The 14,322-nt window shown below is 40.0% G+C and overlaps 1 protein-coding gene and 1 long non-coding RNA gene across 8 annotated transcripts in view; one reads left to right on the plus strand and one right to left on the minus strand.

Annotated features, from left to right (window-relative positions):
- Positions 1-6,821: 6,821 nt before the first annotated feature.
- On the minus strand, positions 6,822-7,344 carry LOC125096880 (uncharacterized). The gene is made up of 2 exons (XR_007126422.1): positions 7,130-7,344; positions 6,822-6,864 (listed from the first exon to the last, which is right to left on the minus strand). It is a non-coding gene; the product is annotated as an uncharacterized LOC125096880 (long non-coding RNA).
- A 251-nt stretch (positions 7,345-7,595) lies between these two features.
- ARNT (aryl hydrocarbon receptor nuclear translocator) overlaps positions 7,596-14,322 on the plus strand; it is a 76,277-nt gene continuing 69,550 nt past the window's right edge. For all 7 annotated transcript variants that reach the window (XM_047723998.1, XM_047723997.1, XM_047723999.1 and 4 more), the window contains exon 1: positions 7,596-7,784. In XM_047723998.1, the coding sequence (XP_047579954.1) occupies positions 7,760-7,784 (25 nt within the window). In that variant the 5' untranslated portion in view covers positions 7,596-7,759. The remainder of the gene's footprint in view (positions 7,785-14,322) is intronic.

Below are 14,322 nucleotides of genomic sequence, written 5' to 3' on the forward strand. Positions count from 1 at the left end.
AGAGCCCCATGCAGGGCTCGATCCCGGAACCCCGAGATCACATCCTGAGCTGAAGTCAGAGGCTTAACCCACTGAGCCACCCAGGGGCCCCTCCCCTGGATTTCTGCAGTAGTTATTTACCTAAGTGGATTTTCTGTTTCTAGTCTCTGCCCATCCCCCAAATAATCTGGATCACTCTTCCTTAAAATTTTAACCTCCAGGAATAGGGTTTCCAGATAAAAGATAACCTTTTAATTTTAAAAAATTTTTAAATATTTTATTTATTTATGAGGTAGAGCGAGAGTGAGAGAGAGAGAGAGAGAGAGCAAAAGCAGGGGGAGCATTAGGCAGAGGGAGAAACAGGCTCTCCATTGAGCAGAGAGCCTAATGCAGGGCTCTATCCCAGGGTTCTGGCATCATGATCTGAGCCCAAGGCAGACGCTTAACCAACTAAGCCATTCAGACGCCCCAAAAGATGACTTTTTAAAAAATATAAATATTTCCTATGCAATATTTAGAGCATACTTATACTAAAAAAAGTCATTTGTTGTTTATCTGAAGTTTAAGTTGACTGGTCAGCCTGTTTTTTTGCTTTTCTTTTCTTAAGATTTTATTTATTTATTTATTTGTCAGAGAGAGAAAGTGAGAGAGAGGCAGGCAGAAGGAGAAGTAGGTGCCTCGCTGGGCAAGAAGCTTGATGTGGGGGGCGCCTGGGTGGCTCAGTCGTCAAGTGTCTGCTTTTAGCTCAGATTATGATCCCAGCGTCATCCTGGGATGGAGTCCTGCATCAGGCTCCACGCTTGGTAGGGAGCCTGCTTCTCCCTCTCCAGCTTCTTGTGCTTGTGTTCACTCTCTTGCTATCTCTCTGTCAAGTAAATAAATAAAATCTTTAAAAAGAAAAAAAAGGGGGGGGCAGCTGGGTGGCTCAGTGGGTTGAAGCCTCTGCCTTCGGCTCAGGTCGTGATCCCAGAGTCCTGGGATCGAGCCCCACATCGGGCTCTCTGCTCCGCGGAGAGCCTGCTTTCTCCTCTCTCTCTGCCTGCCTCCCTGCATACTTGTGATCTCTGTCTGTCAAATAAATACATAAAAATTAAAAAAAAATCTTTAAAAAGAAAAAAAAAAAGAAGCTGGATGTGGTACTTGATCCCAGGACCCTGGGGTCATGACCTGAGCTGAAGGTAGATGCTCAACCGACTGAGCCACCCAAGTGACCCACAGTAGGTAATTTCGTAACCAACTTTTTAATTTTCATTTCTATTAAAATTAGAAAATCTGAATTCGCAGTGGGTTTGTCAGGTACTGCAATGGGTGATGGCTACCACTTATTCAGATAATTTCTGTAGAGTTGAATCTAACATGGACCTAGAATTATAGAGAGTTTTTAATTGAAGGTGGCTTTCAGTAGTTTGTTAGATCTTATGCAGAGAGCATACAGCAACCTCTAAAGTTGAATGTTTCAACGTGGAAGAGAGCAGGCATTGTATGCTGTTGCAAGGGTTGCATTCAACTCCGAAAGCATTTTTTCCCTATTCGACTGTAACAATTTGATGTGGTTCAAAATACGTTCAATAATGTGTCATGCCTTCTTTTCCCTCTGATGAAGAAACAAAATTATCATGTATTGAGAAATAATAAACTCTTGGCAGTCAAGGCATTTGCATAATAGTCTGGTTTTCTTACAAAATCCTGATACTTTGTTCTTAAGATTAAAAATTGTGGCATTTATCAGAATTGGCAGCACAAAAGAAAAGTTCTCTCCTGACCTGTATCATGCCGGTCTGAACTCCCAGAAATTGTGCCAGAGAGTTTAGAAAACAAATAAGCAAAGTAAGCACAGAGAGCAAACTTCAGGGAACTATTTTGGATTGCAAAGGAGGATAAATTTAATGTTCAAACGATCTGATAAAGTATTCATTTGGAAACAAAAAAAAATCAGGTCACTTAGAACTTGAAGTAATAAATTCAAGCTAATAAAAATAATGAAAACAGGGCTCAGATAAATGTACTTGAAAAAATGGTTTTTGTTAGTATTATCTTATGGGAGAAAAGGGATCTTTTTTTTTTAATTTTTTTTTTTAAATTTATTTGACAGATTACAAGTAGGCAGAGAGGCAGGCAGAGAGAGACAGGAGGAGGCAGACTCCCTGCTGAGCAGAGAGCCCGATGCGGGACTCGATCCCAGGACCCTGAGATCATGACCTGAGCCGAAGGCAGAGGCCTCAACCACTGAGCCACCCAGGTGCCCGAAAAGGGATCTTTAAAAAAAAAAAAGATTTTATTTATGTATTTGTCAGAGAGAGAAAGAGAGAGGGCACAAGCAGGGGGAGTGGTAGGCAGAGGGAGAAGCAGGCTCCCCACTGAGCAAGGAGTCGCATGCAGGACTTGATCCTAGGATGCTGGGATCATGACCTGAGCATCCTGAAAGGGCATCTTTTACTTCAGTCATTATTCAAAAATTTACGAGAACATCTTCCTCATTACTTATCTCACTTCACTACAGAAAAAGCTGTCTTCTAATATTTACCTATTTCTTCTCAGAGATTATGCTTACTGGCTATTATTTTACTATATTTACAGTTTGTATTAACTTGTTCTATGCTTTATCAGAATCAGGAGGAATGCTATTTGGCTGCCAACTGTTCTTTGAATAAAACAGAAAATGGACTGACATTTTGTTTATTATAGGAATAATGACCTTTCTACACTGAAGGTTACAACTCCTTCAGTGCTGATTCCAAGATATCTTTTTCAGACTTTCTCATACCTCACAAAATAATTCTTTTTTATATTTATTTATTTATTTTTAAAGATTTTATTTATTTATTTGACAGAGAGAGACCACAAATAGGCAGAATGGCAGGCAGAGAGAGGGGAGAAGCAGGCTCCCTGCTGAGCAGACAGCCTGATGTGGGGCTCGATCCCAGGACCCAGAGATCATGACCTGAGCTGAAGGCAGAGGCTTAACCCACTGAGCCACCCAGGCACCTCCTCCAAATAATAATTATTATTATGTTTTTATTTTTTTAATATTTTATTTATTTATTTGACAGAGATAGGCAGAGAGGCAGGCAGAGAGAGAGGAGGAAGCAGGCTCCCCGCAGAGCAGAGAGCCTGATGTGGGGCTCGATCTCAGGACCCTGGGATCATGACCTGAGCTAAAGGCAGAGGCTTTAACCCACTGAGCCACCCAGGCGCCCCTCAAAATAATTATTTTTTAAAAGAATTTTTTTCTGAATGAAAATGTCCTGTTCTGCAACTTCAATTTTTTTTTTTTTTACTGTGTCAATACTTTTACTTCTCTTAGCATTCTCCCAACCTACGTATAAGCTTAGCATTCTCCCAACCTACATATAAGCTGAAATATCCAAAAAATCTTAGTGGAAAGTAAGTGTTTTTCCCATTTAGACTCCAATTTGTTGCCTCAGAACTAAGTGTAGGTAATGGCTTTCTGTGTATCCTTCCAAAAGTTTTCTTTTTTCTTATCTTTATTATGACATATATCATACTATAGCAATGGATTTTTACTTTATTTTTAAACAAATTTTTATTTATTTTTGAATTCTACTATATTTCAGGTGTATAAGATAGTGATTCAACAGTTCTTTTTTAAGGTTTGACACATCATTTTATTGTATACCATTTTCTATCAAAAAAGAGTATAAGAATAAATACTTAAGTAGCATAGACAATCAGAACAATTAAACAGTAACACAAGAAAGGAAAAATGAATCACAATTCTGAATTGGTCACAACTGCATTTTTTGTTAAAACAAGTTGAGTTAAAATTTTCCAATTTTTGCATATCTTATATAGTGAGTTCCTCTAAAGCAGTCTTTTTTAAAAGTATATATGTATTAATAGAATATTTTAGTCATTTTTTGACTATTTATTTTTATTTATTTATTTTTATTAACATATAATGTATTATTTGTTTCAGGGGTACAGGTCTGTGATTCATCAGTCTTACAAAATACACAGCACTCACCATAACAACATATCCTCCCCAATGTCCATCAACCAGCCACCCCATCCCTTCAACACCCCCATCCCCCTCCACTGCAGCAACCCTCAGTTTGTTTCCTGAGATTAAGAGTCTCTTATGGTTTGTCTCCCTCTCTGGTTTCTTCTTGTTTCATTTTTTCCTCTCTTCCCCTATGATCCTCCACCTTGTTTCTCAAATTCCACTTATCGGTGAGATCATAAGATAATTGTATTTCTCTGGTTGACTTATTTCGCTTAGCATAATACCCTCTAGTTCCAACCACATCATTGTAAATGCGAGATTATCTTTTTTTTTTTGGTGGCTGCATAATACTCATACGCGCGCCCATGTGCGCACACACACATGCATACTCCATATCTTCTTCTTTTTTTTTTTTTAAAGATTTTATTTATTTATTTGACAGAGAGAAATCACAAGTAGGCAGAGAGGTAGGCAGAGAGAGAGGAGGAAGCAGGCTCCCCGCTGAGCAGAAAGCCCGATGTGGAGCTTGAACCCAGGACCTGGGATCATGACCTGAGCCGAAGGCAACGGCTTAACCCACTGAGCCACCCAGGCGCCCCCCCCCCCCCCCATATCTTCTTTATCCATTTATCTGTTGACAGACATCTGGGCTCTTTCCATAGTTTGGCTATTGTGGACTTTGCTACTATAAACATTGGAGTGTAGGTGCCCCTTTGGATTACATTTGTATCTTTGGGGTAAATACCCAAGTAGTGCAATTGCTGGGTCATAGGGTAGCTCTATTTTCATCTTTTTGAGGAACCTCCATGCTGTTTTCCAGAGTGGCTGCACCAGCTTGCATTCCCACCAACAGTTTAAGAGGGTTCCCCTTTTTCTGCATCCTCACCAACATCTGTAATTTCCTGACATATTAATTTTAGCCCTTCCAACTGGTGTGAGTTGGTATCTCACTGTGGTAGTGATCACCACAGTAAGTGTACTTTTAATCCTCTTCACCTATTTCACTCATTCCTCTACCTTCCACCCCAACCTCCCTTCTGGCAACCACCAGTTCTGTATATTTTAAGAGTTTGGTTTTTTGTCTCTTTTTTTTCATTGTTCATTTGTTTTGTTTCTTAAATTCCACATATGAGTGAAATCATATAGTATTTGTCTTTGACTGACTTATTTTATTTCATTTAGAATTTTACCCTCTAGATCCACCCATGCAAATGGCAAGATTTCATTCTTTTTTAATGGTGAGTAATATTCCATTGTATACCACATCTTTATCCATTCATCTCTTGTTGAATACTTGAGTTGCTTCTGTATCTTGGCTATTGTAAATGATGCTGCATTAAACACAGGAGTGCATATATCTTTTAGAATTAGTGTAACTTCAATTTTGAATGATAAACCAAACAAGAAGTTTCTGGGCATTTTTCCTTATGTACTGCATATATGCTGTGAAATGATTCATATTCTATGCCTCAGTGGTGTCCAACTGTTCAGAAGTACAGGGCTAATATTGCCTTTTCGTGTTGTATACTATGCATGATTTTATGTGGTATTTGATCAGGGATTTTTGCCAGTAGCTTGTTATACTTTTTCCAAGCAAAACATCTGTAGCTAGTTATACAAACATCACTGAAACAAAAACGAGTTTTGCCATTTTTTTAACCAGAGATGTTACTTGATCTTTTTTTAATCCACAAATTCATTCATTTCATACTGGAAAACATTATTTTACATTCATTCTGGAAAAATACATTTTACAAGGCAATGAGGTTATTATGTTTAGCTCAAAAATGACTTGTAAGCTTTGATGGCTTTTTGAGTCACTGTTTGGCAAAAGTTCCTAACAGCCAAGGTGTAGTGGGCAGTAAACAGATAGATTACTGTTCCAATAAAATCCAATTTTTAGATGCCCATAATTGTTTTTTTTCTTCCCTTTTTTTTAAAAAATTTTATTTATTTACCTGAGATAGAAAGAGAGTAGCATGAGCCAGGGAGAGGCAGAGAGAGAAGGAGGTGCAGGCTCTCCACTGAGCAGGGAGCCTAACATGAGGCTTGATCCCAGCACCCTGAGATCATGACCTGAGCAGAAAGGAAGACGCTTAACTGCTTAACCAAGGAAGTTATCCAGGTGTCCCACAGATAGTCATAGTTGTATTTTCTATTTACATTTTTATTTATTCATTTATTTATCACTGCTTGGATGAACTTATCATGTAAAGGCACAAAACTTGCAGTCTATATCTGAACGTCTTGTTTAATAGCTAGCTACCTTTACCACACAATTTTGAATTGAAATTATTTGTTACTTTTTTCATCACTACTTCTTATGTGTCAGCTTACTCCTTTTTTTTTTTTTTTTTTAAGATTTTATTTATTCATCTGACAGGCAGAGATCACAAGTAGGCAGAGGTGGGCAGCCAGAGAGAAAGGGAAGCAGGGTCTCTGCCTAGGACCCTGAGATTATGACCTGAGCCAAAGGAAGAGGCTTTAACCCACTGAGCCACCCAGGCGCCCCAGCTAACTTCTTTTGAGTGGATAATTTTTCTTTTTTGATAAACAGGAAATACAACACAATAAAATAGCAACAAAGTACAAAATAATTTTAACAATGTAAACAATAATATACAACTTATGTTAAAATACCTCAGTAGAGATAAATTGTACTGTTAAATAATGAGAGAAAAGGATCACTGTAATCTTTGTAGTCCGTATGTAACCTATAAGAATGTGAATATGCTCAATATTGTAATGGAATTTGTTAAAATTCGAATTAAATTTATATTAAATAATTTGAGAAATACATGTAAAGGTGGCAGTATCTTGTAGTGTTAAAACTTGTTCCTAGAGTCAGAGTTCTTCAGTTTGCATCGCACGCCATTACTTACCAGTTATCACTTGCTTAATCTCTTTGCTTGTTTTCTTACCTGCAAGATGGAAATAGTAATAGAATCTACATTACGTGTTGTGACGATTAAATGAGTAAACACACAAGGCAGTTTGGGTAGCGTCTGGCCCGAATGTTTAGTGCTTCCTATTATTAAAAGATCTGTTCAGTCCTCATCTTTTCACTTTCCTACTAAAAACCCATCATTATGTCCCTATCATTGACCAAAAGAAGTCATCCCACTCTTCATCAAAATACCTGCTTCATACATTGCCTTCTGTTTTGGCTGTCGGTATCTCCCTCACCTTAAGCGCCCAGATTGTTTTCCACGACTGAATTCCATACCAGGCACTCAAAAATTAGTTATTGAGTTTTTTTTCACCAGGGACAAAGGTCCTGAAAGGTGGATCAAATTCTAGAAAGGATTACAAATCACTGCGTAAAGGTGAAGCATTAGAGCACCTAAAGGGGATTTACTCGTTCGCACAGTTAGTTGTTAGCCAGGGGAATCCACCGCCTACCCGAGATTTTTAATAAAATTTTTCTCACTTACGTCACTCAATCACTGACCTTTGACGCACAGGAGGCGGGATTAGAGAGACAGCTGGACTTCTTTTTTGCCCGCCGTCCTCCAATGGACCGGCGGGCACAGTGGCTAGTCCAACCTCTTGGCATTTTCATTGGTCAGTTTCTCAGAGCAGGCGGGCTGAGGGGAGGATGACTCCACCCACTCTGTGGGCGGGGTCTGTCCTCTGTAGGGGCTGGGGCCGGTGGGGGGGGCGGGTTGCCACAGCCGCCATCTTTGATTCCGCGGTAGCGGTGGCGGCAGCGGGGCGCCGCATCTGGGGAGTGGCTCTCCCCTCCCCCTCCCCCGGTTCTGTGGCGGCGACTCCTCCCACTGGGGGGGTGGCGCGACGGCAGTGGCATCTACGGCCATGGCGGCGACTGCTGCTAACCCCGGTGAGTAGACTGAGGACTAGGGCGCCTCTAAAGGAGGAGGGGCTGAAAGGGTTGGCAGCTGAGGAGACCCAGGGCTCCGGGGCAGTAGTTGGGGCTGAGGGCGCTAGGACGAACGGGGGTGGCCAGAGGGTTGTGGGGGATGGGAGGGACGGTTGGGGGGAGGGGCCGACCCTAGGGAACTGGGGAGACCCGAGGTGGAGGGAGGGAGAGGGCTGGAGGGAGTTCCTTAGGGTGAGTTCTGTTGGAGCGGCTCCCCGAGCTGGGCTTGGCCTGCCTCCACTCCCTGACGGCTTTCTGATGTGTGATGTGGTCCTCTTTCAGCTCTGCCCACTGGAGCTGCTTGTTGCAGAATAACTGGGCAGAATGGCTCGTCTTACTTTAAAAGTAATTTGGATTTACAAACACTGAACCATGTTGCTGTTTAGCTGAAGTGTTGCACTTCGAAACGTTTAAACGTTTAAATAAAAATCTTTGAGTATATACTTAGCTTTTCTAGACTGTCGTCGCCCCCCCCTCCCCCGCTATCCTTTGAAACTGGCGTTTTATTAAGTGGCTATAGTGTCTTCAACTGCTGAGGACAGAAGTTTATGTAATGGTTGGTGTTCAGGGCAGATCTTACCAACAGCTAGCATCCAGAACCCGAGGTTTAAATCTTGTTGGGTGTAGATCGAGGCAGTTCCCATTCTTTAAGAAAAGTTCAGGGGGCGCCTGGGTGGCTCAGTCGGTTAAGCGGTTAAAGGTCTGTCTTGTCAGGTCGTGATCCCAGGGTCCTGGGATCCAGCCCTGGTCCGGCTTCCTGCTCAGCGGGGAGCCTGCTTCTCCCTCTCCCCGTGCCTGCCACTTCCCCTGCTTGTACGTTCTCTCTGTCAAATAAATAAATAAATAAATAAATAAATAAAATCTTTTAAAAAATTAAAGGGTTGAGGGTTCTTTTGAAAGAAGAGTCAGTTTCCTGTCATTTTTCAGTGAACATCTCTTCAAAAGGGGGAGCTTGGATATTAAAAAATCTAGCCAGTCATGTCTAAGTAATGGAGTGGAGTGTATTGAGGCAGGTCTAAACAGATCAGGTCTCCAAATTCCTAGCCCCAGTCCTCTTTCCACTATATTACAGTTACTTCTCCCTGGGAAGTTCATTTTAGGGATCCTACTTTACGTTCTTGTGAAATAAAATCCTTTTCCAGAAATCCCTATCTTTGATAGGCTTAAAAAAGAACCCACAAGTTGGGGTTGAATTGCTTGAAAATACAGCAGTGGAAGGGACTCACTGGGGTTCCCATGTTGAAGCTGAAATTGGATTTTTTTCCCATGTCTCTGAAATGAGTATAATTTATGGTACCCAAGTTTTGCTATAACAGTTGAATCCCTATGAAATTTAGTGTCTTTACTACCCTGTTTCTGGTAACAGAGCTATTTAAGGAAGTTAATTAGTCACATGTCAATATATTATAAAATCTTTCAAATTTTTTTAGAGGAAAAGATAAAATTAATGGCTCAGGTTTTATTGCAGGAAGTGCTGATGATGGAATAAAATTGGAAAGATGCTATTATTATGGCAAACCGGGCCTCGTAGTAAAATAACCTATGTGTTAATACTGGGGAGTAAATAAACACGATTTTAAACTGATAACACATTGCAAAATAGTTACATAACCCTAGTCAAGTTGCAAAGCATTTCTCTTATTAAGAGGTGGCCTGGGTAAACAAGATTAGTGAATGTTTTGGAAGCTTTTTTCCAGCAGTGTGGGTGGGGCTGCTTTATTTTGTTTTTTCAACAACAGTGACCAGAATGACAGTTTCTTGACCACATTTTATTACTTGATTCTTATCAGCTGAAATCTGAACCAGAAAATGGTGTTTATTTGTGTAGAATCCTTGCTGATGAAGCATTTGATTTTATTATCCTTCGACATCCTGTGCCTGCAATTTTTAGATCTCCTTTTTTTTTTTTTTAAGATTTTATTTGTTTATTTGACAGAGAGATCACAGGTAGACAGAGAGGCAGGCAGAGAGAGAGAGAGAGAGAGAGAGAGAGAGAAGCAGGCTCCCTGCTGAGCAGAGAGCCCAATGCGGGACTCGATCCCAGGACCCTGAGATCATGACCTGAGCTGAAGGCAGCGGCTTTTTAGATCCCCTTTTTGATGTTGAAAAATTGTCACATCTCTTCCAAGTTATTGATACAACATTTAATTACCTGGTTATTAAATTAGGAAAGGTGCTTTTTTCCTTCATTTTTTCTTTTGCCTCTTTATAGAAAATGGAAGCAATCACAGATACATTGTGGACTTTTATAGCCTGTTGGATTTTGGGAAATGTGGACTATGAATGGAGGGTCATGGGATGGAAATACACTGTGCTCAGTGAAAAGAAAGAAAATGTTTTTGGTGTGCCTGGGTAGTGTAGTTGGTTGAGCCTCGGACTCTTGCTGAGATCATGATCTCAGGGTCCTGGGATAAAGCCCCCAGAGGCTCTGCCCTCAGTGGGAGTCTGCTTGAGATTTTCTCTCTTTCTCTCCCTTTGCCCCAGCCTCCACCTGCTAGCTGCATGCTTGGAAACTCTCTCTCTGAAATAAATAAATAAATCTTAAAAAAAGAAGGTAAATGCTTTTCAGATCAGAATTCTTTGTTGCATTGTCAAACATTTCCTTAGAGCCATTTTAGGGATTAGAGACATACCTAATTCTTTGAGGTTTTTTTTTTTTTTTTTTGCTGGTTAAGATTTCCTATAGTTCTTACTAATTCTCTTTCCACAAATGTCTGCAAAAGATTTTTGTAATCATTATTTAACTTTTCTCTCTAAGTTCCATTTAAGGTAATCTTCAGTGTTAATAATAATGCTTGATGATCATGTTAATTGTACATAGAGTGTGATTTAGAGGGTGTTGGTGGCCCTTAAGTATCTTGTAGGGGACCTGGTTCCTTTGCGTATATCTTAATGTGGTTCTGGATCAAAGGCAGAGTAAGATGTGGCTTATTTTCTACTCTTTTTTTTTTTTTTTTAAAGATTTTATTTATTTATTTGACAGAGAGAAATCACAAGTAAGCAGAGAGGCAGGCAGAGAGAGAGGAGGAAGCAGGCTCCCTGCTGAGCAGAAAGCCCGATGTGGGGCTCGAACCCAGGACCTGGGATCATGACCTGAGCCGAAGGCAGCGGCTTAACCCACTGAGCCACCCAGGCGCCCCTATTTTCTACTCTTTAAGAGTTATGTTGAAGTAATAGGTCTAATGCGATAATGGCCTTTTGCCTGCATGAATTGATAATTTTCCATATTCTATTATTTTTCGTTACTTCTGCTTAAGCATTGGCAAGTAGAAGTGGTTGGTAGGTGGTCCATGAAGTATTAGGCTGTCTTTTTTGTCTATGAAATACTAACAGTTTTGAGGAACACTTTTTAAATTGCATGCATGATTCATAATGCAGGCTAAAGGCATTCATTGGGAAGAGATTAGGTATTTGACTTCCAATTTGGTATTCAAACCAGAGATATGAGTGAATTTGTAGGAATGTAGGTATTTCTTCCCTTGATTCTGGTAGTCTCATCTTACCTCTTTTTGTGCTAGTAGTTACCGCTTACTGTGGATGGAGAATGTGGCAGAATGTTAAGGAAGGAACATTGTTTGGGTTTGTAAAGCTGATATTTAGGAAAAATTTTTATTGTTACATAATTTTCACTTATATAAATTATATTTTGAAAGGATTAGTTAACAATATTCTTACCCATTACCTTTACTTTTTTCAGATATTGGAAAAATAGGAATTTATGTGGTGTAAAATTATTATGTCAAGATACCTTATGGCAAAAACCTTTTTGAAAAGTATATTAGGGACACCTGGATAGCTCAGTTGATTAGGCGTCTGCCTTCTGCTCAGGTAATGATCCCAGAGTCCTTCTCAGCAGGGAGTCTGCTTCTCTTGCTTCTCTGCCTGCTGCTCCTCCTGCTTGTGCTCTCTCTCTGACAGCTAAATAAGTCTTAAAAAGGGGGGGGAAGTGTATTAAATATAATTTACTAATTCAACAATTGGAATACAATTAACATTTTGAAAAAGAACCTTGATCTGCATAGTATATCTGTGTAGATCTAGGCAGTAGATTTGTGGCGCCAACCTGAATCTTCTCTTCTTAAACATTAAGAAGTAGATAATTCTGGGCGCCTGGGTGGCTCAGTGGGTTAAGCCGCTGCCTTCGGCTCAGGTCATGATCTCAGGGTCCTGGGATCGAGTCCCGCATCGGGCTCTCTGCAAGCGGGGAGCCTGCTTCCCTTCCTCTCTCTCTGCCTGCCTCTCTGCCTACTTGTGATCTCTGTCTGTCAAATAAATAAAATCTTTAAAAAAAAAAAAAAAAGAAGTAGATAATTCTGCATTATTGGAACTCTGTTTTCTTATTTTTATGATATAGTGGTCTCTAATTTTAGTTTTTTGCATTATAGCCCTACCCCTCTACTCAAACAGTCCACTAACAGATGAGAATACCGTGTTTCCTGGAAGTTTAATGAAAGTCTTTTGTGGTTCTCTGTGATAGAGGAATTTCTTCTAAGGAAATAACAGTAGGTTATTGGTAGCCAAGTGATGGCTAATCTTCAAAAACTAAATTGTTACAGTCAAGGAGACAAACCCTTTTCCTGGCTTATACTTAGGCCATGACATATTGTGGGTATTTCATTCCAAAACTAGTAAAATTTGAATCCTTGATAGTGGAAACTGTTTTTGGACATCTTTTTTTTTTTTTTTTCCATTAAGCTATTCACTTGAATATTTATGTATATATGTATGTGTTTGTGTATGTATGTATGTATGTAGGTAGGCTCCATGCCCAGCGTGGAGCCCAATGTGGGGCTTGAACTCAAAACCTCATGATCAAGACCTGAGCTGAGATCTAAAGTCAGACACTTAACTGACTGAACCACCCAGGTGCCCCCACAATATTTATTTTAAAGGTTAAGTTCATGGTGGTACTGTCCTATGTGGGGGGTATAAAGCTGATTTTATGTATGTATTTATTTAATAACCTGTTTTTAAAAGATTTTTCCCCCTTTTTAAAATTAATTATTTTGGGGGTGCCTGGGTGGCTCAGTGGGTTAAAGCCTCTGCCTTCTGCTCAGGTCATGATCTCAGGGTCCTGGGATTGAGCCCCGCATCAGACTCTCTGCTCATTGGGGAGCCTGCTTCCCCACTTCTCTCTCTCTGCCTGCCTCTCTGCCTATTTGTGATCTCTGTCAAATAAATAAATAAAATCTTTTAAAGAATTAATTATTTTTATTGACATATAATTTATTATTTGCCCCAGCGGTACAGGTCTGTGAATTGTCCGGCTTACACATTTCACAGCACTCACCATATCCCATACCCTCCCCAATGTCCGTAACCCAATAAGATTTTATTTTTACGTAATCTTTACACCCAGTGTGGGGCTCAGACTTACAGCCCCCAAGTTAAGAGTCACATACTCTACCAACTGAGCCAGGCAGGCACCCCTAGCTGATTTCATTTAAATGTAACAGTAAAAGAATACATTTAAGCTCTTTCTGAAATGCAAGGCTTGAGCTCACTGGAATGTATCTGGGCCCAACATCCACACCTAGTGATAGGCCCTGCTTCTAGAGCCATCTTTTTTAAAGAATGATTAAATATTTATAAAGTTCCTACTTATGCCAGGTTGCGCTTTCCTGTTTTATTGGCTATTCTGTATACTAGAAACCATCTCTCACTTTCAAATTAATTCTCTGAAATTTTGCATCTCTTCATCATTTTTTATTTTTTTAAAGACTTTATTTATTTATTTGACAGAGAGAAAGATATCACAAGTAGGCAGAGAGGCAGGCAGGCAGTGGAGGGGGGAGGAGCAGGCTCCCCGCTGAGCAGGGAGCCTGATAAGGGGCTAGATCCCAGGACTCTGGGATCATTACCTGAGCTGAAGCAGAGGCTTAACCTACTGAGCCACCCAGGCATCCCTTCGTCATTTTAAAAAATATTTTATTTTTAAGTAATCTTTACACCCAACATTGGCCTCAGACTTAACAACCCCGAGATCAGCAGTTGCATGCTCTACCAACTGAGCCAGCCAGGTGCCCCTCTTCATCATTTCTTCATTTTGTATTTTCTCCTTTACATTTTCACTGTATTGAATGGACAGACTAAGTTTATGATTTTAAGAATGTAATTAGGATTTAAGTTTCATGAGAACCAGCACCTTTACCTTCCTTTTTCACCATAGCACCCCACTGCTCACAGTAGTGCTAAGGATGTGGAACTGAGTTCAGTAATTATTGGTTGAGTAAGTGAATGTTGGGGGTTCATATCTTTATGCACTGTTCACATGAAAATACCTCTGAAAGGGTAATACTAATTAAGCCATTAACATGAATTAATTTATAATAGCTAGCATTTATTAATAATTATATGTCAGCTATTCTAAGTACATTATTTCATTTAATCCTCATATGTATTACCTTGTTTAATTTTTACAGCAGTCCTATGATACCTTAATATTATTGTTTTACAAATGAGGAAACTAAGGCACAGGGTGAATAGTTTGTCTGAAATC

Source organism: Lutra lutra, chromosome 4 (genome assembly GCF_902655055.1).
Source record: "Lutra lutra chromosome 4, mLutLut1.2, whole genome shotgun sequence".
Lineage (NCBI taxonomy): Eukaryota > Metazoa > Chordata > Mammalia > Carnivora > Mustelidae > Lutra > Lutra lutra.